The following is a 27,533-nucleotide window of genomic DNA, read 5'->3' on the forward strand; positions in this document are numbered from 1 at the left end:
TCAAAATACACCCAGAATCACTTACCACCTCCATCCTGGTCTAAGCCACCATCATATCTCAGACCATTGCAACCTCCTTCAAGTGTTTGTTCTACCACCTTCACCTTGACATCCCTTCAATCTAATTTCTTCACAGAAGCCAACGTGAATCCCCTTACAACAGATTATGTTACATCTCTGCTCAAAGCAACCTAATGTCTTCCCACCTTAGAGTAAAAGCCAAAGCCCTGGGAATGGCTTACCAGGCCCTGTGTGACCTTCACCCACCACGACCTGTCTGATGTCACCTCCTCCTTCACTTTGTTTTAGCCACACTGGCTTCCTTGTAGTTCCTAGAATATGCCAAGCATGTCCAGTGCTCCAGCCTCAGGGTTTCTGGGAACCTTTTCCCCAGAGGCCCACCCCCCACCCTCTCCACCCAGGTTGCTTCCTCACTCCTTCAGATTTCAGCTACGAAGTCACCTTAGGAAATGACACTTTCTCTAACCTAAAATAGCCAACCGGCCTGCTCCCCCAAGGACACTTTAGCCACCTCTACCTGCTTCATTTTCTCCTTAACACTTATTATCTGATACACTACATGTATTTGTCTATTGTTTGCTTCCCCCCAGTCAATATGTAAGCTCTGTTGGGACAAGGATTTGATCTGATTTAGTGTTTTATCCCCCTAGAACAATGCCTACACATAACAGGAGCTCAATAGATAGGACAATACCTACACATAGATAGGTGCTCAAAAATAAAAAAATACATATTTTTTATGAATTTAAAAGAGAAGTTAAAGGTAAAATAAATTGTTTATAAATTTAAAGTAACTGAAAAGTAGTTTGAAATATGTTTTAGCATTTCACAAATTTTCTGTTTAATATAAGCATAGTTTCTTACCTGCAGTCTCTATGTAGTAATGGGTAACTGCCTTCCAGTGATAAACAAAATCTTCTTGCAAAGGAAGAGAAGGTGCAAGCTACACAAACACACACACAAAAGGACCACGACAATTAAGAAACTGGCATAAAAGTTTCCAACAAGTATAACTCTGTATTTGTCTAAAAATGCAAAAACAGTATAAAAATAAGAGGTGACTTTTAATTTGAATTCATACATCAGCTAACAAAGAGAAACAAACTAAGTCACATCCAAGAAAGCAAAATTGATTTATTAAGAAAGAAGAAAAACACATTTATCAACATTACTATTAAACTATTGTACTGGGTTTTTTTCCTCTCCTGAAACACATGGCTTCAAAAGTAACAGTTAAATGAAAACACACAATATTCTATTTAAAGTATCAGCAAAATGAAATTATAGATAATCAGGGATCTTTGTACCTAGGACTTTGAAATGCAAAACAGTAAAAAGCCGCTAGGCAATCAGTTACACATCACCACTAGGAAAACACATACCAAAGTCAACTCCGTAATCAGATTAAAACCGGTCCCTACTTTCTGTGACATACAGGTGTAAATCTTTTCTTTTTTAAGCTTGGATTACACAGTGCATATTTTTAGCAAAATATCTATGTGAACAAGACACTACCCATTTAAATTCCACAAAGCCAAAACCGTTGTACATTTTAGCTTTGAAATTTACCTCAGAAATTTTAAGACCAAAATTATATCCCTCAGCCGTCTCATAGCAAACCTGCAAGTATTTCATCTGTGTCAAATGGATGGTAAAAAGACTTGGATGTACCTTCTACAACATTTTCTTTTCCTTGAAAAGAGAGGACACTACTCCAGTCCTAGTTCCATCAATACTTTTTGGAGAAATACAGAGCTGACCCAGCTTATGTAAGAACAAATAGGTTACTATTCGGAGAACCTAAACTATGGCTGAGTAATCTTCCATTTTCATATACTTCATCTACGTTGATGACATATGAGGTCATGTTCCTCCTGTGCTACTTGTTCCATTTTGATTTCTTGCTGTCTCCAAGCAAAGACCTTGAAGTTTGAAACCCTGTCAAAATACTTTTCAAACTCTTGAGTAAGTGATAAACATTGAACATAGATATCCCTAAGTGTTTCGATCCAAAAGATGAAATGTACTTAAGAAAAAAACGGACCTGAAAATTTTTCAGTCAACAGCTTACTGTTAACTCTTCTATGATTTCCTATTCCCACCACTCTGAAGAGTACTGGTTCAAGAGAATGTAAACATTCATCTCATTTTCAAATAGAATGCTATGAAATTTTTAAAGACTTCAATGTCTTTACCAAAGGAATGAAACCTTTGGGATTACTACACTTCAAGAAGAACATGGGGAAAGAAATGACTTATGGGAGATTGAGAAACGTATTAGAGAAAGTGTAACTTGGAAAAACTATCTTTCTGAAATGTTTAGGTTAAAAATGATCTCTTTTAATTGGCTACTTGTTTTTAGATTTTTCTTCAAAATACATAAAATATCTCATTTGTTGAACCTGTTTTTTATATACCAGCTTTATAAAGTTAGATGTATTAACAATTAGGACAGACCCAGCTGAAATTTCGTGTTTCAAAAAATGTACATAATTTCTGAAGTGTAAGTATCTGTTACATTTTCCCAAGGGAATCTCTGGGTATATAAGAAATTACAGCATCCTTGTTCCGGACTGTTTCACCCATGGGACTTAACTCTATTTCCAAGGTGAGTCACTAAACCAGAGAGGCCTTAAGAGGATTGGTGTCAGCACCTTGCTGTTCTACTCAAATTCAAAGCAGGATGCTGTTGCCTACTTGTCAAAACCTCTCACCCAAGAGTCTGACTTAAATAAGAAACCTATTTAAGTAGACAGTGAAACAGTTCTAAATTGCCAATAACTTAGTTAGGTAACGGTAGTGTTCAAACATGAATAAATTTCCTTATTTATGTAAAACTTCCTAGTAAACTTGGCTCTTTCATTACTAATTCTAACATGCAAATTGCCTGTTTTTATCATTGCCTAAAAAAACATTTAAGCAATAGGCTAAAAAAAAAAGGAAGAGATGTGTGAATCAGATGAGGGATTCTAATTTGAGTTAACTTTTCACAATACAGACATCAGATTTTTGAAAATTCATGCATCACTCTCTCAACCAAAAACTGACACGAGTGCCTAACTTGTCCACTGGTTTCACTGGGAAGCCTTGCCAGACTTGAGTCTAGGATGTGGTCCTTTATACCCGCTTGCAGCACCCTCCCACAGTCAGTTGGCTCGCTTTCACCCTTACCCTATGTTTCCAATTGTTTAATTACCCATCTCCCCGACTAGATTGTAAGATCTAGAAAGACTGGGATGGTGTGTCGTCTTTTTCATCACTGAATCCCCAGTTTCCAATTTACCATATGATGACATTCAGTAAGCACTCAGTAACAAGTATCAAGTGAGTAACTGAGTGACACAGCAATCATGCCATCTAATGAGTAATTCTGCACTAGGCACAGTGCTGCAAAGTTTACACTTACGATATGCTCCTAATTCTCACAATAAAGTCCTATTTTTTCCTAAACAAACTCCTATGCAGACCCAAAGCCAGTTCACTGCCTTACCCAAGGAAACACTGCTGGTTACTAACTAGCAACACTTTCTTTCTCTTCCTCACTTCCTCTAGAGAGCCTTCTCCAACTACTCCAATCTTAAGTGCTTCTTTCCTCCTACAGAACTCACGGGCTGAACAATCATACAAATAGTAATGGTTACATGTAGTAAGCATTTATAGCCTCAGCATTTCATGTACATTCTTATTTTAGTTTTCCATAATGCTATGAGGAAGGAATAACGACTTCAGTTTACAAGTTTACAATGAGGATACTGAAATATACAAAGATTAAGTAACTTGTCCAGTGGGAAAGTAAGGGAGGGAAGCAGGCCTGGAACCCTGCTCTGTATGGCTCTAGGGACCAGACCACATTCAAGTGCTTTTACTCTAACTTGTGTATTTGTTTTTGTCTCCCAAATCAGACTATAAACATTGTGGGCAGGGGCACAGATACAACTTGTTTCCCTCACACTGTGCCATGCTTGCATGGTGGGCTCACAAAAACGTTTGCTGAGTGACTGAAGGACTGAAGTTAGAGATCGCTTGTTGGAAAAGAACACACTTAAGAAAACACTGCATATGTTTGATTTGAGGTTTGAATTCCCAGGGCAGAGTAGTTTTTAAAAGAACTGCCAGTCTCAACAATCATTATTAACTCTTCACTAAAATTTGAAAACATTTAAATTCTGAGAGGACTACCACTGAATTAATTAGTTAAAATATATAAAACTTTCTTCCCTGACACTACCCTTTATCTTCTTGGAATAAATCTGCCCTCAAAGGGCGGAACTGGCTGGAATTTAAAAGAAAACAGCCTCTGGCAGCTTACGTAGTATAGACTAGGCCCTCAATAAATACTGAACTGTAAGAAATGGAAAGTGTTTTATTTGTCCTTTGGAGAAGTTGTGCTAAAATGATCCAGCCCAACCTTAGAACTAACTACTCAAGGCTTGACTTCACTCTTGTGACATGTGGCAACTGGGTAACCGAACAGATTCATTTCACAGCTCTTATTGGCCAATCATTTCTATATGGAGGGAAGACTGTCATTTCTGAAAATGGCAGCAGAGTTACATTACAGTCTATCAGCTAACACTTTCAAACACTAATCTTTGGAAATACCTTAGTTATGTATTTTTCTTTGTAGGTAGTTAACAGGAAGTGAGGAGAAACCATTAATTAAACAATAAGGAAAACTCTACTTGTAAACCTCATTTAAATGGGTATGTTTATCTGGTCAACCCTATAAAAAAAAATCGGAAGGCTGATCCAATTGAACAAAGAAACCTGGAAAGTAGTAACACCAAAATGGTTGGGAAAACCTTACAGCATCTGCGTACAGGATAATCTCCCATTTCTGAATAATCCCAATAATTATGTTCATTGCAATACTGTATCAGAAAATACTAATTGGGTATGTCAATTAAAAGGAGTACAGAGAAAAGTTAATGAAACGAACTGAGGAATGGTTAAGAACAGTTTACAGAAGAAAATGTCAAGCAAATAAACAAACAGAACAACAGAGTTAGTGGAAAACAATCCTGGGCTAGGATAAAACATTCTTCAAGTACTACAAACGATGGCTTATTATTATGTGTAAGCTCATTCCCAAGAAAATGTTAAAAGGAAAAAAAAAAGTAAATATATTAAAATTTTTTCAGATTTAGTTTATTAAGGCAAACTGGGAGACCACAGCTCAAAAGATTAACTTGAAGCAAATAAAAACATGTTTTCTAAATGCAGTTTATTGGTTAGTAGGTGAATATAATCCACTCTTAACTTTTTCCCAGTAACTTCAGCAAAGTACAGAACCTGGATATTACAGAGCCAGAGTCTGACAATTTACATGGATAGTTTGGTAGATGCTAACATACACAATTATAAGAAGATAATGAGGACAGAAAACATAGGCCTCAGGACAAAAATTAGTGTTTACGGGGAGAGCATGAACTCCATCTTTCTTTTTCTAAGTACTTATTTCTGCAAATATCAACCTGGTAAAGGATATAAATAATGTAATAAATTTTTATTCCCAATTATCTCAATATTAAGCTGTACTCAATGTTACAATCAAATAATTCTTATAATTTTAAGTTAGAGAATAATATAAGGTATAAATGTGCTTTTAATTTTGGTTAAATTCTTTTAACAGGAAGATGCTGTACACTGTATATCAGAAAGGAAAATTAAAATTTGACTTAAAAGTTTAAACGTCCCTACCTCACATGTAATAGTGCTTTTCATTCATAAGAAACCCTGTCTTTCTCTATGAGGCACACGTTTTTCTAAGAACTTGTAGTACAGTTTAAATGATTTTTAAATATTTCCCACTTATCACTTAAAATAACAATTGTATTAAGTTCCTGTTTTAACTACCAATTTTTAGAAATCCATTTTATTTTTATCTGACCATAAAAACTGTTCTATTGCAAATGGTTTTAAAAAAAAGGCTGTATGGATTTTAATGTGCTACATCGCACACTCTGAACACAGAAAAAGAATGACATTTAAAAAAATTAGCAATGTTATAGTTTCTTCACAAGATGCATTTTTCATCTATGGCAATTCTCCCAGAGTAAAGTGAATAACCAAAGCAAAGCAACTAGACATCTGAGTCGTAAAGCCGCAGCAAGACATTTTTTTTTGTAAAAAGTTACTTTTCTTTTATTAGTCTGTTAGGATATTTGAATAATGTCTCAATCTATGCAGGCGTCTAAAATCCTCAAAGGGAAGTAGCCCACTGCAGGACAGGGGGGAGCGTCAAGGGCAGACAAGAAAGACAACAGATGGTCTCGGTGCTTTGTGGGCTCGGAAGCTAAGGCGGACTCGTTAGACCCTCCAAACTCCTATTTCACATCGATCGTTAAGGTTCAGCGGAGTTCGGCCGCCAGGCCTGCGAAGGCAAAAGCCGGCAGCGCGAGGTCCTCGCGGCCCGCGCCGCCCCCGCAGGAGCGCGCATCCTGCCCCCTGCCCCCGCCTCCAAAAACAGGGCAGGACCACCCCCAGCCCAGCGCTGCTCCGCCGTTTCTTTTGTCTCGCTCAACAATGACCACTTTCCCCCAGAGGTTAACGGTCAGGGAGTCCGGGGAGCTCCCCGTGGCGCCGCCCGGTGCTCCCCGGCTCCCCGACCCCACCGAAGGCGCCCGCGACCCCCGACACCCGCCGGGAGGGCCGGTCCTTCCGCGACACCCCCGCCCACCCTCCTGCGCTGGCAAAGGGGCCACACCGCCCGTCCAGGCCGGAGGGGAGGACCTGCCCGGAGCCAGGCCCGAGGCCCCGGGCGCCCCGTCGACCCCGTGGCGCCCGCCCCGGGCCTCAGTCTCCGAGGCCGCCCGGCTCTCCCGGGGCCGGAGGGCGCGTAGGCCGCCGCCATCCCCGGCCTGTCGTGCGCCCGCCGCCCGCGGCCTTACCGCCTCCACGGCGTGCTGCAGGATGGAGGTGAACTTGGAGAACATCCTGTCCCGGGACTGCAGCAGCCTCTCCCGGGACGACCTGGAAAGCTCCTCGATCCGCCGCCGCCGCCGCCCCTGCTGCGGCTGCCGGGGCCGCTCCAGACTGAAGGCCGGTGCGGGCGCGGAGGACGAGCAGAGGGCCGCGGCAGGCCAGGCCCGGCCGCTCCGGGTGTGCGCGGGGCCGCGGCAGCTCCGGCGGGTGCTGGGACCAGGCGGGCGGCGGGGAGGGCTTTCGGCGCGGGCTTCGGGGCCCCGCGACGCTCCGGCGGCTGCGGTCGGACACGGTGGCAGCCGGCGCGGGTTCCTTCCGCCCGCCCTGCCCGCCGCGGCCTGCAGGGGGCGCCGCCGCCGCCCGGGGAGGTCCTGGCCAGGCCGGTCCTGCGGCGGGGCGGCCAGACGCCGCGGGGGCGGGAGGGGCCGCGGCGGCCGGGGCGGCAGCTGGGCCGAGCGCAGGCGCCGCCCTCTCCCGGCCTCGGGGCGCCTCGGACACAGTTAGTCTTACATTTATGGAAGTCAGTCGTTCTCGCACAGTTTGTTTTTCCAGTGTAAGTAACTTGCCGATGTTGTGGGGGAAACGTAGCCTTATTTGTGTGTAGTATTCAAAGGTTCGTCTTCTAGAGGCAGATTGGCAAAACCGGTAAGAAAAAGCGCAGTATGCCTAAGGAAAAAAAGGGACTGTGCATTTAAATGCCAAGAATTAGAACAAATCAGCTAATGCTGGTGAAATGGCTTTGCTACCCGTAAAATATACTGCTGTTTTGAACTATTCAGCATTAAAACAGGAAGCCCAAACGGGCAAATGGTAAGATGGTTCAGTTTATAATTTGTAACATTTTTAGTTAGCTGCAGTGCATTCAGTATAGCATTTTCTGTTCAGTTTATTAGTGATACTGGAAAATATTACTGAGGGGAAGCATCTGAAGAGATTTCTACCAAATGCGTAGAACAGATAAGTGGAGCTACAGTATAAGCACTTGGATGGAGACTTCTTAAAATACTATGCAACAGTGTATTAGTCAAGCCTTGAAGAATCACAATTTGGGCTGGTAAATTTTAGATTGTGTTGATAGAAACTATGAAATCGTGTCCTGGAGAACTTTGTGTTTTTCCCATTATGGTATTTTATCAGAAGGACCGTTAAGTTCTTGATAAGATGAGGGCAGGGTAAGTTTTGCACAACCAGTGATGAAAATATGCATTTGAAATTGAATTAGTCGAACAGAAAAAGGGGAGAAAGGTTATCAGTGGTGCCCAGTGGTGGTAAGAGCCAGTCTCTGCAGCTGCGTGGCCAAAGTTTGACCCCCAGTCCTGCCACTCACTGTGGCAAGTTATTTAATCTCCTTGTGCTTTAGCTTCCTATGCTCATCTGTAAAACTGAGAGAATAGTACCTACCTCCTGAGGTTGTGTAGGAATTTATTAATATATTATTAACATGTAAAGTACTTTAACCATGCCCAGCAAGCAATACATAGGCATTTATTATCATTGTTATTATTAGTAGTAGTAGTAGTATTTAACAAAATAGTAGGGCCAGAAGTCAAGATTTAAGGAGGAGACTTTAACTACAGATCTTTCTTGACCTACAGTGGAGTTGTGTTCCAACAAATCCATCATAAATTGAAAATATCTTAACTTGAAAATGCATTTAATACACTTAACCTACCAAACATCATAGCTTAGCCTAAACCTAGCCTATCTGCCTACATTAACATGCAGTTGGGCTAAAGCACATAACAAAACCTATTTTATAATAAAGTGTTGAATATCTCATGTTATTTATTGAATACTGTACTGAAAGTGAAAAACGAATGGTTGCTTCTGCTCACTGTCCTGCTCAGCATCTCGAGAGAGAATCAGACCACGTGTTGCTATCCCTGGAAAATGCCCAAATGTGTGTTGGTGTTGAGCTGTTGTAGTTAAAAAATTGTAAGTCGGGGACTGTCTGTAATCTTTTGTTTTTTTTCTCCTGTTTTGTCGCTTGTATTCTTGCATGGCAGATAAATTTAACCTTAGTTTGCTGTGTACTAGCCTCCAGAATGCTGGAGGCAACCTTTGCTGTTTGCTAAAAATGGAAGTGTGCTCCTTACCAAATTCTGGCTAATTGTGTCTACTTCAACCAAGAGTACATAATGTTTATTATTATTATTATTATTATTATTGTCCATGCAGTTTAAGAGGGTTAGTCATATCATTAACTATAATTATATTCCTGACCTAATTGTCATACATTTATATGGTTTTGTATTTTCATAATGTCTTAGAACCACTAATTGTCTGAGGACATCTGTTTAACACAGGCTTACTTAGACTTGTGTGCATTTGATGATGCCTATCTTTGTATATTTATTATAAATCCAATTGAAACATATGCTTTGCTCTAGATTAATATCAATATTTAGGATGGTGACTCATCTACCTGATACCTACGTTCCAAGACATACAAGGTGGACTAGAATTGTAATTGAGCAGATATCACTTCTTATTCTCATCCTAGAATGCCTATAGTGACACTAAACATCATCATAGCCTTTGCATGGGCAGAATTGGACCCACCTAAACAAAGTGTGATTTGAGAAAGCATAGCTAGAAAAGGCTTCCCTTGGCCTCCAAAACACTTGGACCTGGATGCCTGAAATTCCTCAATTAGTACTTTATTTCTTTATTCCTTTGGCTTAAGCCAAGTAAGAAATTTAGTCCCTGCCAAAATGAAAATACTCTTGGGAGAGATAACACATCAAACTCTGTCATCCATCAAACCTCAGGGAGTGAGTTTGTTAAATTCTTTTCTGAATGAAGTTTAATCAGTAGGGACACAATAATTCATAAAAATGAAACTCACTTGGGATGGAATTGAAGAAAGAAGAAATCAACTTAGATGATACCTTCTTTCAAAGGTTGGCAGACTTCTGGTTAAATATATGGATTGAATTTAGCAACATTCCATCCCCAAATGCCACTAAAGTTACAGTAAAGGGATTTCTCAAAGTATAAGCCCAGGATGGCAAACAAATTAAGAAAGGAAAAAGCAAGAAAATTTTGAGAACTGGAAAGTAGCAATAAAGGGGACTAACTGATGTGGTGACAAAGCTGAATCCTAAGGCAAAAATTAAGAAAACCAAGAACCAAAGGGATATATTAATACATTCACAGAACCTCTCAAAGGCTCAGGAATTGGAGGCATTAAGTACCTCTGTAAGTAGAGGTAAAAATGGGGCTGAAAATAGGATGGATTGAAAGTTTATTTAGAATTGAATAGACCCATTCCCACTCCACAAGATTGGCTGACTTTCCCTTTCCCACCCAAGTATACGATTAGAGACTTATTCCTGGAAAGATCAGGGGTTCCATACAAAACAGCAACAGACTCACAGACTCCAAGAAGGGACTAGCGGTTACCAAAGGGGAGGAGTGAGGGAGGGCAGGTGGGGAGGGAGGGAGAAGGGGATTGAGGGGTATTATGATTGGCACACATGGTGTGGGGGGGATCATGGGGAAGACAGTGTAGCACAGAGAAGGCAAATAGTGACTCTGGCATCTTAGTACACTGATGGGCAGTGACGCAATGGGGTATGGGGGAGACTCGAAAACAGGGGTGAATGTAGTAAGCACATTGTTTTTCATGTGAAACCTTCATAAGAATATATATCAATAATACCTTAAAAAAAAAAGATCAGGGGTTCCATACCAGGAGGATGTAGGGAGGGAAGAAGAGGATAAAGTGAAGGTAACATTGTCTGTTGAGACACATGTCACCAAACACTCATTGTCCTTTTGGCCCCCAACATACAGGCATCAGGCTGATCCCCCCAGGAAGAAGATAGGGAGGGTCTTCTGAGAATCTGGTTAGTCCAAAAGAAAAGACTTAAAGATTCTGCAGAGGGAACACAGACACTGTAAGTGCAGCTCCGGGTTGATAAGCAGTCCACAGGCCCAGAGCTTCCACTGAGTATTTTCCTCTTAAATAGTATTAGCCTGGGTGGCCCACAATTTGAGGAAAGCTTGTAACATTAATGATAGAGAGCAAGAGAAAAAAAAGACAAAAAAGAAACTTGGAAGAAACAAAGTTGCTTGCATTCAACAGATAGGGAGAGATGGGGAAGAAAATGTCAAAAAAACCACAACACCCTATCATTAAAATTCTCAAAGAAATAAAAGATTTACATCTGTAAAACAAGAATGTATGTATGCTATTTTTAAAAAGCATTTAGAGAACAAAAGAGGAAATCTCAGAAATCAAGAGTCTGATAATAGAAGTAAAAAATCAACATATGAAGGATGAAAAATAAACTTGAAAAAATTTCCCCAAGACTAGAGCAGAAATGATACAGGGACGAAAAACGGGGGGAAAATTTTGATAACCATTATGATGTAAACACTGATCTTTAGTTGACAGTTGAACAATACAGGGGTTAGGGGCAACAACCACCCTGTGCAGTTGAAAATCTGCAAAAATGTAACTTAATAGTCTACTGTTGACTGGAAGCCTTAGTGGTAACAGTTGATTAATACAAGTTTCATATGTTTTATGTTTTATATAATATATTCTTAGAGTTAAGTAAGCCAGAGAAAATGTTTTTTCTAGTTGCTGCAAATCCCTCCCAAAATTTTCCAATGCATTTATTGAAAACAGTCTTCATATAAGTGTACCCACACTGTTCAAACATATGTTGTTCAAGGGTGAACTGTAATTAAAATTATGGTATTGTTGCAGTTTTTGAGAAGAGAGAAAGAGAAAGAAAATTAAGTCTTCATCATCTATAGTGAGGAAGCATTAGGGTTGCTTAAATCAAAAATATTATGAAGTAACATTATAAGCATATTGTTTAAATAAGGAAGTAAATAGAAAAAAAAGTCTACTCAAGGTGTTGAAAGAGGTTGCCTCTGTGGAGCAAGAAATTAGGAGTTTTGGAGGACAGACAAGCTTTCATAACAATCCTTGTAAAACCTCTTGACTAAACTAGATGCTGGTGTAACCAGTATGCCCAAAGTTTGTTTTGCAAGGGGTGTAACTAAAGGAAAGAAGCCCATTTTTGGTGCTTTTTTACAAAGTTCAGATAGGAGATTATAAGAGTTAATCACTGTGGAAATAGGAAGGAAATGGTAGACTTGAAAGATGAAACAAGATCAACCAAATTTCACAAATAATTAAATATAAGGAGTGAGGGAGGAGAAGTCAAAGATGTTGCTGGAGTTTCTAGCTTGGATGAGGTAAGGTAAAGATGCCATTAATTGAGATAAGGAATATGGAGGGGGTTTAAAAAAATATGTTAGATGAGATGTGAAGATATCTAGAATGGGGTGATAATTTTGGATTAGGAAGTTGAGAGAGAGAGATGTGGGCAGCAAATGAAGATTTGAGTCATATCTTAAAGGTGGTGATTGAGATACAGGGATAAATGAGATAGTCTAGTGAGATGGTATTATGAAGGAAAAAAAGGCATGGATACAAACCTGAGGACTCCCTGAATTTAAGGATTGGGATAGGCAAGAGGCAATAATTGAAAAGAACAGTCAAAGAGATAGCAAAACTTGGGGGAAAGTTCAAGAAAAAGTGAGTTTCTAAATTTGGGAGGCTGGTTAAAGATGAAATGGTGATTTATCATAGGCTATAGGCTTCATCTTATGAACCCAACCATACAAGCTGCCACAGAAACGAGAGAAGCTGGTAAATCTCAGAAACTTACATTAAAACTGCGAAGTTCCTTGGCGAATATAGCAGATACCTGGTGTTTGGTGTCACATTCATTGTCTTAGTCCACTTCCAATTGCAATTGCAGCTACGAAGGGCAATTCTGTGTAAGCTCAGACTCACCTCGCAGTGACAGCATGTCACCTCAGTCTCCTGCTACCCTCTTTAGAAATTTCTGCCACTGAAAACTGCATGGGAGAGCCTGCTTCTTCCCAATGTGCAATAGAGTTAGAACCTATGAGACAGCTATTAGCCAATAGGGGATGGAATCTCGTGGATAAAACTCCAGTGTCCTGTCTCTGGTGGGAAGCATGTGTAGGAAGTGTTCTGAACATGACTTAGGAGGTCCCAGTGGGATCAAGTACCCACTATCCACAGTGGTGACCTCAATAGCCCTCTCATCATTTTCCTCCTTCATTCTTATTCCTACCGCTTCCTTACTTCGTGGGATCTGAAGTAAACCACTTACAGTCAAGTCTTTGAGACTCTTAAGGAAATGTGTTTGGAAGTTAGAGTGGAAGGAGCCTGAAGGGAAAGTCAAGTGCCACAAATTGGGTATAGACTAAGGGCGATACACCTTCACCCCATAGGCTAGGAAATTACAATAAAGGAAACAATTCCTGGAAATGAGCAGTGCCTTATTAGGTCCAGCAGCATATTGACCCCCCACCCTGCCCCCAAATCCCAAATTAGTGGCTTAAAGAAGTTTCACTCTCTTTCAAATAAAAGAACTTTGCCTGGTAAGTAGTCAGTACTAGTATGGCGACTCCATGACATTATCATAGAGCCATACTTTTAAATCTCTGCACACCATTCAGCACTGCTATACTGAAGATCATGTCATGTTCCCATAAGGTTCTGGAGCTCCAATGACCAATTTTAGGGTCAGTAGCAGGAGGAAGCAAGGGGAAAATGGGTTACCTCCTCTCTTTTAATAAATACTTTCTGAAAGTTACACACTTCTGCTTACATTTTATTGGCCAGAACTTATATAACCATATGTAGTGGCTGGGGAAGAAAGATGGGAAATTTAGTGTTGAATTCTGAGTAACCACCAAAAAATAAAAATGTAAAGTGTAACTTTCAAATTAAGTGCAAAATTTTTTTGCTCAATCCAATGGAATGTAGGAAAGATCAAATATATATAAAAGAAGCATGAAAAATAAGAAAGATGAAATAGGTCTTTCTATTAATTATAATAAATGTAAATGGGCTAAAATTAAAAGTTAGAGATGCAGAGATTCAATTTCTAAAAATATCTAGTACTATATTTTCCAAAAGAGATATATTTAAAACAAAAGAGGAGAGAAAGCCTATAATAAAGGAATAGAAAAAGATAAACCAGGGAAATATGAATGAAAGAAAAACTGGGGTAACAATTATGTTATACATATATACAGTATAGAATTGAAGATGAAAAGTATCACAAGAGATGAAGACAAATATAACATTGGTAAAATAATAGATCAAGAAGATATAATGTTTATGTTCATACATGTAATTGATATAGATACAAAATATATAAAGCACTAACTGACAAACTATAGAGAGAAAGAGATAAATAAACTAGGTTTTAATTCATCCCTTACATAAACAGATCAAGTTCTAAAATAAGTAAAGATACAGGATATTTGAATAACATGATTATTAAGCTCCAACTAAAAATTATGTAGAAACTTATACCCATCAAGGAAATCTTATTTTCAAGCAAACATGGAACATTCACAAAAATTTGGTTATGTACCAAGCCACAAAGGAAAGCTAAGGAAATTCCAAAGACTCAATATTAATTCTTTAACCCAAGTACTGATTGAGCAGCACACGCGCACACACAGGTTATATCCTAATGGGAAAGACAAAAACCAAAAAATATATAGTAAAATGTCACATAGTAATGGATGCTATGAAGAGAATAAACCAGAGTAAGGGAATAGTTGATTTGGGGAAGTCTTATTTTATATAAAATAGCCAAGGAAGTCTTCCCTGAAGAGATGCCATATGAATGAAGCAAAGGATTTAACAGTGAGAATATAGCAGAAAGAAGAGCATTTCTGGCAGTGAGAACAGCAAGTGCAAATGCCTTGTGATGGAAAAGACTTTGGAATATCTTACTGAGGCCAGTGTGGCTGGAGTAGATAGGTGATTGAGGAGGAAAAAAATTAGAAAAATTGAATACTGTTATGTCAGTTTTTATTCTATATATTTTGAAGTTATGCTATATTTATATTCAGATTATTTACTTTCGGTAACCTGATGGATTGACTTCTTTATGTATGTCCCTTTTATGATGATAATACTTTTTTCCTTAAATGCTACTGTGTTTCATGTAAGTGTAGCTTGTTACTGTTTGCATAGTATATTTTTCCATCTTTTTGCTTTCAAACTTTGCTTAAAAATTTTTTTTCATCCAGTCTGACAATCTTAATTCTTCAGTTGGAATATTTAATCTGTTTAAGTAATTGCTGATATATTTGGGGTTTTTGTCTATTGTCTCACTTTGTTTTCTGTTTTATCTGTTTTTTTTTATTTTTGAGAGGGCATCTCTCATATTTATTGATCATATGGTTGTTAACAACAATAAAATTCTGTATAGGGGACTCAATGCACAATCATTAATCAACCCCAAGCCTAATTCTCAACAGTCTCCAATCTTCTGAAGCATAACGAATAAGTTCTTACATGGTGAACAAATTCTTACATAGTGAATAAGTTCTTACATGGTGAACAGTGCAAGGGAAGTCATCAAAGAAACTTTCGGTTTTGATCACACATAATGAACTATAAACCATCAGGTCAAATATGATTATTCGTTTGATTTTTATACTTGATTTATATGTGAATCCCACATTTCTCCCTTATTATTATTATTTTAAATAAAATGCTGAAGTGGTAGGTAGATGCAAGATAAAGGTAGAAAACATAGTTTAGTGCTGTAAGAGGGCAAATGTAGATGATCAGGTGTGTGCCTATAGACTAAGTATTAATCCAAGCTAGACAAGGGCAACAAAACATCCACGGATACAGAAGATTTCTCTCAAAACAGGGGGGGTGAGGTTCTAAGCCTCACCTCTGTTGATCCCCAATTTCTCACCTGATGGCCCCCCTGTGACTGTGCCTGCCTTAGGTTGTTCCTCCCTTGAGGAATCTTACCCATCTCTGGCTAACCAGTCATCTTCTGGGGCCATACAGGGAAATGTAAAGTTGGTAAGTGAGAGAGAAGCAATATTCTCTGAAAAGGTTAGCTTTTTACTTCTTTGCAGATTTATGCCCTGTGGCTTCTATGCCCAGCATTTGTCTTGAGGTATCTTTACCACTTGGAAGAATTATGATACTCGGTAATTTCGATATGAGGCATGAATTCTACTTAAGGGTTGTAATTAGGAAGGAAGAAGAAAAGCTATAGAAGTAGCAGATGGAAGAAAACATGGGAAGATTATTTCTTTGACATATCTTCTTGTAGTGTAACATAAGCATGTATAGGTTTTAAACTACTAATTAAATTGTGTGCACACATTAACATAATAGGAATAAAGCTACATAACCAAAGCAGACCTACTATTGCCAGCCATATCCAGTGAAACCAAGAAAACCAGTTAGGCACCCAAGGCATTTGTGAAAACTTATCAATGATATGATGGATATTGTCTAACTGAATTTGAATAGTTTGAGAAAAATCAGACATATTAAAACAACACATTCCTGGGAACTGTTCACATTCCCATATGTTCTTTTAACAGTAGATAGTCTATAGTCGCAAGATTTTGGAGCGCTGCAACTTGCATGTCTCCTAATTCTTGGTTGAGTTCCAACAGTATAGATCCAGTCAAATTTGTTGTTTTACTGTATGGACAGGCCAGCTTAGATATCTCCTTCTTCATTCCAATGGCAAGTCCAGGAACTGGTGGGATGAATGCAGCTACAACTGCAACAGCACCAGGATCTTTGTTGAAGTTTTTTGATGATCATCTTCTGGAATGAGTCTTCCAGAGAATGTTGATGTTGGGAGTTCTTCTTCATATCGTATCTTAATTCGTTTTCTGGGTAACCAAATTAGGCTTTGATCCTCTGTATAAACACAAACAAACCCTTTGCCCATCCTTTGATATGCCCTTTATACCATTGTGAAGAACTTATTGGAGATCACCACACAGGAACTGCTTTTTTTTTTTTAAGAGAAAGGAATATTATCAGAAACATGTACTTCCATAGCTGATCATCTGACACCCTTTAAATGATCAAAATTAAGGATATTTAAAGCATGCATTAATTGTTGGTTTGCAGTTAGTTTTATCCTATCAGGGAGTAATCCCCCTTTTCTTTCTTTTTTTTTTGTTATCATTAACCTACAGTTACATGAAGAATATTATGTTTACTAGGCTCTACCCTATACCAGGACCCCCCCAACAAACCCCTTTACAGTCACTGTCCATCAGCATAGCAAAATGTTGTAGAATCACTACTTGTCTTCTCTGTGTTGTACAGCCCTCCCCTTTCTCCCCACCCCATTATGCATGCTAATCATAATACCCCCTTTCTTCTCCCCCCCCCCTTATCCCTCCCTACATACCCATCCTCCCCAGTCCCTTTCCCTTTGGTACCTGTTAGTCCATTGTTGGGTTCTGTGATTCTGCTGCTGTTTTGTTCCTTCAGTTTTTCCTTTGTTCTTATACTCCACAGATGAGTGAAATCATTTGGTATTTCTCTTTCTCCGCTTGGCTTATTTCACTGAACATAATACCCTCTAGCTCCATCCATGTTGTTGCAAATGGTAGGATTTGTTTTCTTCTTATGGCTGAATAATATTCCATTGTGTGTATGTACCACATCTTCTTTATCCATTCATCTACTGATGGACACTTAGGTTGCTTCCGATTCTTGGCTGTTGTAAATAGTGCTGCGATAAACATAGGGGTGCATCTGTCTTTCTCAAACTTGATTGCTGTGTTCTTAGGGTAAATTCGTAGGAGTGGAATTCCAGGGTCAAATTGTAAGTCTATTTTGAGCATTTTGAGGAACCTCCATACTGCTTTCCACAATGGTTGAACTAATTTACATTCCCACCAGCAGTGTAGGAGTATACCCCTTTTTCCACAACGTCACCAACATTTGTTGTTGTTTGTCTTTTGGATGGTAGCCATCCTTACTGGTATGAGGTGATACCTTACTGTGGTTTTAATTTGCATTTCTCTGATAATTAGCGATGTGGAGCATCTTTTCATGTGTCTGTTGGCCATCTGTATTTCCTTTTTGGAGAACTGTCTGTTAAATTCCTCTGCCCATTTTTAATTGGAATATTTGTTTTTTGTTTGTTGATGTGGGTGAGCTCTTTATATATTTTGGGCATCAAGCCTTTATTGGATCTGTCATTTACAAATATATTCTCCCATACTGTAGGGTACCTTTTTGTTCTATTGATGGTGTCTTTTGCTGTACAGAAGGTGTTCAGCTTAATATAGTCCCACTTGTTCATTTATGCTATTGTTTTCCTTGCCCGGGGAGATATGTTCAAGAAGAGGTCACTCATGTTTATGTCTAAGAGATTTTTGCCTATGTTTTTTTCTAAGAGTTTTATGGTTTCATGACTTACATTCAGGTCTTTGATCCATTTCAAATTTACTTTTGTGTATGGGGTTAGACAATGGTTCAGTTTCATTCTCCTACATGTAGCTGTCCAGTTTTGCCAGCACCATCTGTTGAAGAGACTGTCATTTCCCCATTGTATGTCCATGGCTGCTTTATCAAATATTAATTGACCATATATGTTTGGGTTAATGTCTGGAGTCTCTTATCTGTTCCACTGGTCTGTGGCTCTGTTCTTGTGCCAGTACCAAATTGTCTTGATTACTATGGCTTTGTAGTAGAGCTTGAAGTTGGGGAGTGAGATCCCCCATACTTTATTCTTCTTTCTCAGGATTGCTTTGGCTATTCTGGGTTTTTGGTGTTTCCATATGAATTTTTGAACTATTTGTTCCAGTTCATTGAAGAATGTCACTGGTAATTTGATAGGGATTGCATCAAATCTGTATATTGCTTTGGGCAGGATGGCCATTTTGACGATATTAATTCTTCCTAGCCATGAGCATGGGATGAGTTTCCATTTGTTAGTGTCCCCTTTAATTTCTCCTAAGAGTGACTTTTAGTTTTCAGGGTATAGGTCTTTCACTTCTTTGGTTAGGTTTATTCCTAGGTATTTTATTCTTTTTGATGCAATTGTGAATGGAGTTGTTTTCCTGATTTCTCTTTCTATTGGTTCATTGTTAGTGTATAGGAAAGCCACATATTTCTGTGTGTTAATTTTGTATACTGCAACTTTGCTGTATTCCCATATCAGTTCCAGTAGTTTTGGAGTGGAGTCTTTAGGGTTTTTTATGTACAATATCATGTCATCTGCAAATAGTGACAGTTTAACTTCATCTTTACCAATCTGGATTCCTTGTATTTCTTTGTTTTGTCTGATTTCCATGGCTAGGGCCTCCAGTACTATGTTAAAGAACAGTGGGGAGTGTGGGCATCCCTGTCTTGTTCCCAATCTCAGAGGAAAAGCTTTCAGCTTCTCACTGTTCAGTATGATGTTGGCTGTGGGTTTATCATATATGTCCTTTATTATGTTGAGGTACTTGCCCTGTATACCCATTTTGCTGAGAGTTTTTATCATGAATGGATGTTGAATTTTGTCAAATGCTTTTTCAGCATCTATGGAGATGATCATGTGGTTTTTGTCTTTCTTTTTGTTGATGTGGTGGATGATGTTGATGGATTTTCAAATGTTGTACCATCCTTGCATCCCTGGGATGAATCCCAATTGGTCATGGTGTACGATCCTTTTGTTGTATTTTTGAATTCGGTTTGCTGATATTTTATTGAGTATTTTTGCATCTACGTTCATCAGGGATATTGGTCTGTAATTTTCTTTTTTGGTGGGGTCTTTGCCTGGTTTTGGTATTAGGGTGATGTTGGCTTCATAGAATGAGTTTGGGAGTATTCCCTCCTCTTCTATTTTTTGGAAAACTTTATGGAGAATGGGTATTATGTCTTCTCTGTGTGTCTGATAAAATTCCAAGGTAAATCTGTCTGGCCCGGGGTTTTGTTCTTGGGAAGTTTTTTGATTACCGCTTCAATTTCTTTGCTCGTAATTGGTTTGTTTAACTTTTGTGTTTCTTCCTTGGTCAGTCTGGGGACGTTGTATTTTTCTAGGAAGTTGTCCATTTCTTCTAGGTTTTCCAGCTTGTTGGCATATAGGTTTTCATAGTAGTCTTTAATAATTCTTTGTATTTCTGTGGAGTCTGTCATGATTTTTCCATTCTCATTTCTGATTCTGTTGATTTGTGTTGATTCTCTTTTTCTCTTAATAAGTTGGGCTAGAGGCTTATCTATTTTGTTTATTTTCTCAAAGAACCAGCTCTTGTTTTCATTTATTTTTTTCTGTTGTTTTATTCTTTTCAATTTTGTTTATTTCTTCTCTAGTCTTTATTATGTCCCTCCTTCTGCTGACTTTAGGCCTCATTTGTTCTTCTTTTTCCAGTTTTGATAATTGTGATGTTAGACTATTCATTTGGGATTGTTCTTCCTTCTTCAAGTGTGCCTGAATCACTATATACTTTCCTCTTAAGACTTCTTTCGCTGCATCCCACAGAAGTTGGGGCTTTGTGTTGTTGTTGTCATTTGTTTCTATATATTCCTTGATCTCTATTTTGATTTGTTCATTGATCCATTGATTATTTAGGAGCATTTTTTCTTTTAGGAGCATTTTTTTAAGCCTCCATGTGTTTGTGATCCTTTTTGTTTTCTTTGTAGCATTTATTTCTAGTTTTATACCTTTGTGGTCTGAAAAGTTGGTTGGTAGAATTTCAATCTTTTGGAATTTACTGAGGCTCTTTTTGTGAGCTAGTATGTGGTCTATTCTGGAGAATGTTCCATGTGCACTTGAGAATAATGTATATCCTGTTGCTTTTAGATGTAGAGTTCTATAGATGTCTATTAGGTCCATCTATTCTATTGTGTTGTTCAGTGCCTCCGTGTCCTTATGTATTTTCTGCCTGGTAGATCTACCCTTTGGGGTGAGTGGTGTGTTGAAGTCTCCTAAAATGAATGCATTGCATTCTATTTCCCCCTTTAGTTCTGTTAGTATTTGTTTCACATATGCTGGTGCTCCTGTGTTGGGTGCATATATATTTAGAATGGTTATATCCTCTTGTTGGACTGAGCCCTTTATCATTATGTAATGTCCTTCTTTATCTCTTGTTACTTTCTTTGTTTTGAATTCTATTTTGTCTGATATTAGTACTGCAACCCCTGCTTTCTTCTCTCTGTTGTTTGCCTGAAATATGTTTTTCCATCCCTAGACTTTTAGTCTGTGCATGTCTTTGGGTTTAAGGTGAGTTTCTTGTAAGCAGCATATAGTTGGTTCTTGCTTTTTTATCCATTCTGTTACTCTGTGTCTTTTGATTGGTGCATTCAGTCCATTTACATTTAGGGTGACTATTGAAAGATATGTACTTATTGCCATTGCAGGTTTTAGATTCGTGGTTACCAAAGGTTCAAGGTTAGCCTCTTTAGTATCTTACTGCCTAACTTAGCTTGCTTATCGAGCTGTTATATACACTGTCTGGAGATTCTTTTCTTCTCTCCCTTCTTATTCCTCCTCCTCCATTCTTTATATGTTGGTTATTTTATTCTGTGCTCTTTCATGTTTCGTTTAACTGCTTTTAGTGGGTAGTTGATTTTATTTTTTTGCCTTTAGTTACTATTTGGTTGGTCTGCTTTCTTTGCTGTGATTTTATTTTCTCTGGTGACATCTGTTTAGTCTTAGGAGTGCTCCCGTCTAGAACAGTCCCTCTAAAATACCCTGTAGAGGTGGTTTTTGGGAGGCAAATTCCCTCAACTTTTGCTTGTCTGGGAATTGTTTAATCCCTCCATCATATTTAAATGATAGTCGTGCTGGATACAGTATCCTTGGTTCAAGGCCCTTCTGTTTCATTGCATTAAATATATCATGCCATTCTCTTCTGGCCTGTAAGGTTTCTGTTGAGAAGTCTGATGATATCCTGATGGGTTTTCCTTTATAGGTGACCTTTTTCTCTCTAGCTGCCTTTAAAACTCTTTCCTTGTCCTTGATCTTTGCCATTTTAATTATTATGTGTCTTGGTGTTGTCCTCCTTGGGTCCTTTCTGTTGGGAGTTCTGTGTATTTCCGTGGTCTGTTCAATTATTTCCTCCCCCAGTTTGGGGAAGTTTTCAGCAATTATTTCTTCAAAGACACTTTCTATCCCTTTTTCTCTCTCTTTTTCTTCTGGTACCGCTCTAATACGGATATTGTTCCTTTTGGATTCGTCACACAGTTCTCTTAATATTGTTTCATTCCTGGAGATCCTTTTATCTCTCTCTATGTCAGGTTCTATGCATTCCTGTTCTCTGGTTTCTATTCAATCTATTGACTCTTGCATCTTATCCATTCTGCTCATAAATCCTTCCAGAGTTTGTTTCACTTCTGTAATCTCCTTCCGGGCATCTGTAATCTCTCTCCGGACATCATCCCTTAGCTCTTGTATATTTCTCTGCATCTCCATCAGCATGTTTATGATTTTTATTTTGAATTATTTTTCAGGAATACTGGTTAGGTCTGTCTCCTTCTCAGGTGTTGACTCTGTGATCTTTGTCTGCCTATAATTTTGCCTTTTCATGGTGATAGAGATAGTTTGCAGAGCTGGCACAAGTGACGGCTGGAAGAACTTTCCTTCTTGTTGGTTTGTGGCCTTCCTCTCCTGGGAGAATAACGACCTCTAGTGGCTTGTGCTGGGCAGCTGTGCGCAGACAGGGCTTCTGATTCCTGCCTGGCTGCTATGGAGTTTATCTCTGCTGTTGCTGTGGGTGTGGCTTCCTTCGGCAGCTGCTCTGATATGGTGGAGCCCCATTGGAGGGGGTGCGGCTGGGAGGCTATTTATCTCCGTGAGGGGCCTCCGTGCTCACTGCTGCCCAGGGGTTTAGAGTGCCCAGAGATCTCCAGATTCCCTGCTGCTGAACTAAGTATCCCAGGACGCTTCCATCTGGTTTTGGGGTCCCTTCTTTCCCTTTAAGACTTCCAAAAAGCACTCGCAAAAAAAAAAAAAAAAAAAAGCCACTCGCTTTTCTTTGTCCCCGGGCACCAGCCTCAGGGACCTGCTCACAGGTCTTGCTGTCCTGTTTCCCTAGTATCCAGGACCCCACGCATGCACTGTGTCTGCGCTCTGTTCCAGATGACTGGGGCTGGGTGTTCTGCAGTCCTGGGCTCCTTCTCCCTCCCTGCTGACTCCTCTCCTCCCGCCGGGAGCTGGGGGGAGGGGCGCTCGGGTCCCGCGGGTCCAGGGCTTGTATCTTACCCCCTTCACGAGGCCCTGGGTTCTCACAGGTGTGGATGTGGTCTGGATGTTGTCCTTTGTCCTCTGGTCTCTATTCTAGGAAGAGTTGTCTTTGTTATATTTTCATAAATATATGTGGTTTTGGGAGATTTCCGCTGCTCTACTCATGCCGTCATCTTGACTGTTTTTGTTTCCTTTTCATTCATTTCTTATCTTCCTTGGATTAATCAAGGCTTTTTATTTTGCTTTTTCCGTTTTGTTAATTTTTTAGTTATACATTATTTAATATTTATATATAATTAATGTAATATCAAATATAATTTTTATATATTTTAATATTGTTATGTAACAAATCAGAATTTGTTAACTATACATTATTTTATATTTTTAAATAATTAGAGATTAGACCATCCTTGACAGTATTTTAATACAAACTATTGTCTTTTTAACTTTTGTGATAATGCTAGGACCTGAAAATACTTTAATTTCATTAACTACCTTTTGTTCTTCTGGATTGTTGGCAGACGTATATATAGCCTCACCTGCAGAAATCTTTGGCATGGTGTCCCTGGAACTGAAATAGATGGGCTTCCCTACTACAGTCTTACTTGGTCTCTTACTCTAGCTCTGGTGAACAGAACTCTGACTTGAATCATCAAAACAGAGAGCCTCAGCTACTCAGTCATTTTCCAGACTTTAGTCATTTCACAGGTCTGGAGTCCCTTGAATAAAGGGAAAGCCAGGTCACTTTGAGAACAGAGCATGCCATACTGCCAAATATTTGTACCATTAGTCTTCTTTCTAGTCTTCCTCCAAGGGACATGTAGTCATTTACTGGGATAACTGGGGTTTACTAGGGGGAAGAGAAAGAGTCAGGATTTTTAAGGGATTACTAGATTCCACCTCTGAACTGGAACTAATTCTTAGAGACCCAAAATGTCCCTGTAGTGCAATAGTCAGAATAGGATGATAGGGAATCAAAGTCAGGTGAACAGTGGAGTTTTGGCTTAGGTTCTTTTCAGAGTGGTCCCAGTGGGTACCTGAATCTACCCTATGGTTATTTGCCTAGATCTGTAATGCATAAATGGAATAGACATACTCAGCCAAATGGCAGAATCCCCAAATTTATTCCCTGACTCATGGAGTGAGTGCTATTTTGGCAGGAAAGACCAAGTGGGAGCCCCTATAACTGCTGCAGTTTATGAAAATAGTAAGGCAATATCATATTCATGGGAGGAGTGCAGAGATTAGTGTTGCCATTCAGGACTAAAGAGATGCAGGGATGCTGACTCCTTCCACATCTCCATTAGATGTGCCTGTTTAGCCTTGCAGAAGACAGATGCATCTGGGATAACCACAGGGGATTTTGTAAACTTAATTAGGTGGTGACTCCAATTGCATCTGTTGTTCCAGATGTGTGTTCATTGCTGAAGCAAATGGACATATCCTCTTGCACCTGGCTTGCTATTAATAGGACAAATGTATTTTCCTCAATACTTGTTAGTAAATTGGACCAGGGATTAGCAACTTTTCTGTAAGTGGCCAAATGGTAAATATTTTAGGATTTGGTCTCACAGCTTTTCAACTGTGCATTCTAGTGAAAAGCACTAAAATATACATATGTTATATAGAATATGTAAATATACTGACATGGCTGTTTTCCAATAGAACTTCATTTACAAAAGCTGCTAGTGGGTCAGATTTTGGTTTGGGCCATAGTTTGATAACCTTTTGTAAAGATCAAGTGTAGTCCACTTCCGGTGGACACAGCCAGCAATACACCTTCACTCTGCTGAGAGATATCCACTCTCCATCCATATGCTATAATCTAGTGTGCAGAAACCTTGATCACCCTTCCATTTCACAGGGTACCATGCTGGTCTAATACATTGATTTTCTGATTGCTAAACAGGAAGTAATGACAACTCTACTTTTCTATTAGCAAAGATCTCCGCACCACTTTCAAAGCTAAGGATATAACCAAGCAATCCTAAATCCCATCTTTGAAGGTCTGTTTCCTGAAACTATTCTGGCATGAAGTACTATATTCATTAGAGTGCAGTCAGGAAAACAGAAACAGTACCAGTCATTTCAGCAGAGAGAATTTTATGTGAGAAGTGTATTACAGCGGGACTGGAAGGATTAAAAAAGCAACCATTGAAGCCCAGAGATAATAACCTGCCAGGGGAACAAAGAGAAGAAGTTGATGTTTTCAGAAACTAGACACGGAAGGACGGGTCACACAGAGCTAAGACTTAGACTCTTGAGAAAAAGGTGCTGCTCTGCTAATATTGGGACCTCAGGGGTGGGGTCCTTAAGGCTACTTTTGGAAGTGCCAAAGGAAGCAAAAGACTGGAGCTAATTTCTGGTACCAGAAGGAAGTGCTGTTGCTGAGGCAACAATGACAGGAACAGCACACAGCAGGCATGAGTATTCACTTTCCTTCTTCTGCCCGCACCCTCCCTCAAGCACCCCCTGCTGGCAGAACCGAACAGAGAGTTACCTGGGGAAGAGAAATGCAGTTTGCAAAAATCTAGACCCAGACCACAAAGTGGGGTTTAGGAGGGTGGATGTGGACCTGCTTTCAATAGAATTATACGTGTTTAATGCAGAGAAGCAATTACAATAAAGGACATGATGAAATAGATGTTTCTGACTATATGTGGAGTCAGCATGAAGGTGACAGCTATAAATCTATTCAGATACGTTATATAAGTAATGCAAATAACAAACAGTGTTGCCATGTGTAATGTGATTCTCCAAAGTGGTGAACAACTGTTGGTAATGTTCCAAAAAAAGTAATGTACTGCTTTCCCTTAACTTACAGGGTAGCGCATTCCTGGAGATTTTATTACATAATTAAACACTCAACTAATAGTAAATAGGTTTTTCACCTACATGAATATCCAGCCAGAAATTCAAAAGTTCTACAGGACAAGACACAGTTATTTCTTTTATGGGAATATCCTGTATGTAACAGGTTGTCTAACACTGTTAACTGTCATAATTTTCTGTGAATTTCCAAAACACCTGCTAGTATATGGTGGTACTGTCTCCATGAAGACTGGCCACCAGAGGATCTTACCCCAAGGTAAGGACATAGGGATTTGGGACTTTATTCTGAGTAAACTGGAAGCCATTTGAAGGTTTTGAATAGAAATATTCTATTTAATGTTTTAAAAGATCATTCTGGCTGTTGCCTATGCAGAAAATGGACTGTGGAGATGTCAAGAATGGAAGCAGGGAGTCCAAATGGGAGGCTCACATTATTCCAGTAGGAGGTAATGGTGGCTTGAGTAGTGGAGGATGTATTGAGAAGTAGTTGGATTCTGGATATATTTGAATGATAGAGCAGGCAGGATTTTCTGAAAAATTGAATATGAATGAAGCAAAGAACAAGATCAAGCATGACTCCAAGATTTTGGCCTAAACAGCTGTACATGGTGGTGCCATTTTTTAATATGGAAAATACTAAGAAGTGGATTTTTCAGAGAGGGGAATCACAACTTCTGTTTTGGATTTGTAAGATGTCTAGTGACATCCAAGTGGAGATGCTGAATAGTCAGTTGCATATACCAGTCTAAAGCTCACTGGTAAGGTTAGGGCTGGAAGTATAAACTAAGGAGTTGTCAGGACTTATACAAAAATGTAAATACATAAACTTGGATGCAGAAACTTAGGGGATGAATGTAGATACAGAAGAGAAGAGTTTCAAAGAATGAACTACTACAAAATACACAATCTGGGAAGAGGCAGAGATGCCAGCAAAGGAGGATAACATCAACCTGTGCTTTTTGACTATAAAGCAATAACATGATATAATAATTTTATGATAGTGCCAACCACTATTACAAACACTTAATATATACTAATTTTTAAAAATATTAAGAGTAGGGAATACTCCCAAACTCATTTTAGAAGGCCAGCATCAGTCTAATACCAAAACCAGAGACAATACAAAAAAAGAAAATTGCAGACCAATAATATCCTTGATGAACATAGATGTAATTATCCTCAACAAAATATTAGTAAACCAAACTCAAAAATACATCAAAAGGATCGTCTATCATGACTAAGTGGGATTTATTCCAAGGAAGCAAGAATGGTACAGTATTTATAAATCAATCAATGTGATACATCACCTTAACAAAAGTGAGGATAAAAATCATATGATCATCTCAATAGATACTGAAAAAACATTAGCAAAATTCAACATCCATTCATGATAAAACCCTCAACAAAGTGGGTACAGAGAGAACATACCTCAATATAATAAAGGCCATATGTGGCAAATGCACAGCTAACATTATTCTCAATGGTGAAAAGCTGAAAGCTTTTCTCTGAGTTCAGAGGCAAGGCAAGCTTACCCACTCTTACCACTTTTATTCAATGTAGTACTGGAAGTCCTAGCCATGGCAGTCAGACAAGAAAGAGACAAAAGGCATCCAAACTGGTATAGAGGAAGAAGTGTAACTGTCACTATTTGCAGATAACATGATACTTTATATAGAAAACCCTAAAGACTCCATCAAAAATACCATTAGAACTAACAACTGG

The 27,533-nt window shown here is 39.0% G+C and overlaps 1 protein-coding gene and 1 long non-coding RNA gene across 5 annotated transcripts in view; one reads left to right on the plus strand and one right to left on the minus strand.

Annotated features, from left to right (window-relative positions):
* FHIP2A (FHF complex subunit HOOK interacting protein 2A) overlaps positions 1-7,102 on the minus strand; it is a 32,667-nt gene extending 25,565 nt beyond the window's left edge. Inside the window, exons 1-2 of the mRNA XM_037011385.2 lie at positions 6,912-7,102; positions 886-964 (exon numbers count right to left, since the gene is read on the minus strand). Of these exons, the coding sequence (XP_036867280.1) occupies positions 886-964; positions 6,912-6,956 (124 nt within the window). The 5' untranslated portion in view covers positions 6,957-7,102. The remainder of the gene's footprint in view (positions 1-885; positions 965-6,911) is intronic.
* A 262-nt stretch (positions 7,103-7,364) lies between these two features.
* LOC118971100 (uncharacterized) overlaps positions 7,365-27,533 on the plus strand; it is a 36,051-nt gene continuing 15,882 nt past the window's right edge. For all 4 annotated transcript variants that reach the window (XR_012133001.1, XR_005059368.2, XR_005059369.2 and 1 more), the window contains exon 1: positions 7,365-7,498. This is a non-coding gene — a long non-coding RNA (uncharacterized lncRNA). The remainder of the gene's footprint in view (positions 7,499-27,533) is intronic.

This window comes from Manis javanica, chromosome 7 (genome assembly GCF_040802235.1).
Source record: "Manis javanica isolate MJ-LG chromosome 7, MJ_LKY, whole genome shotgun sequence".
NCBI classification, from domain to species: Eukaryota; Metazoa; Chordata; class Mammalia; order Pholidota; family Manidae; genus Manis; species Manis javanica.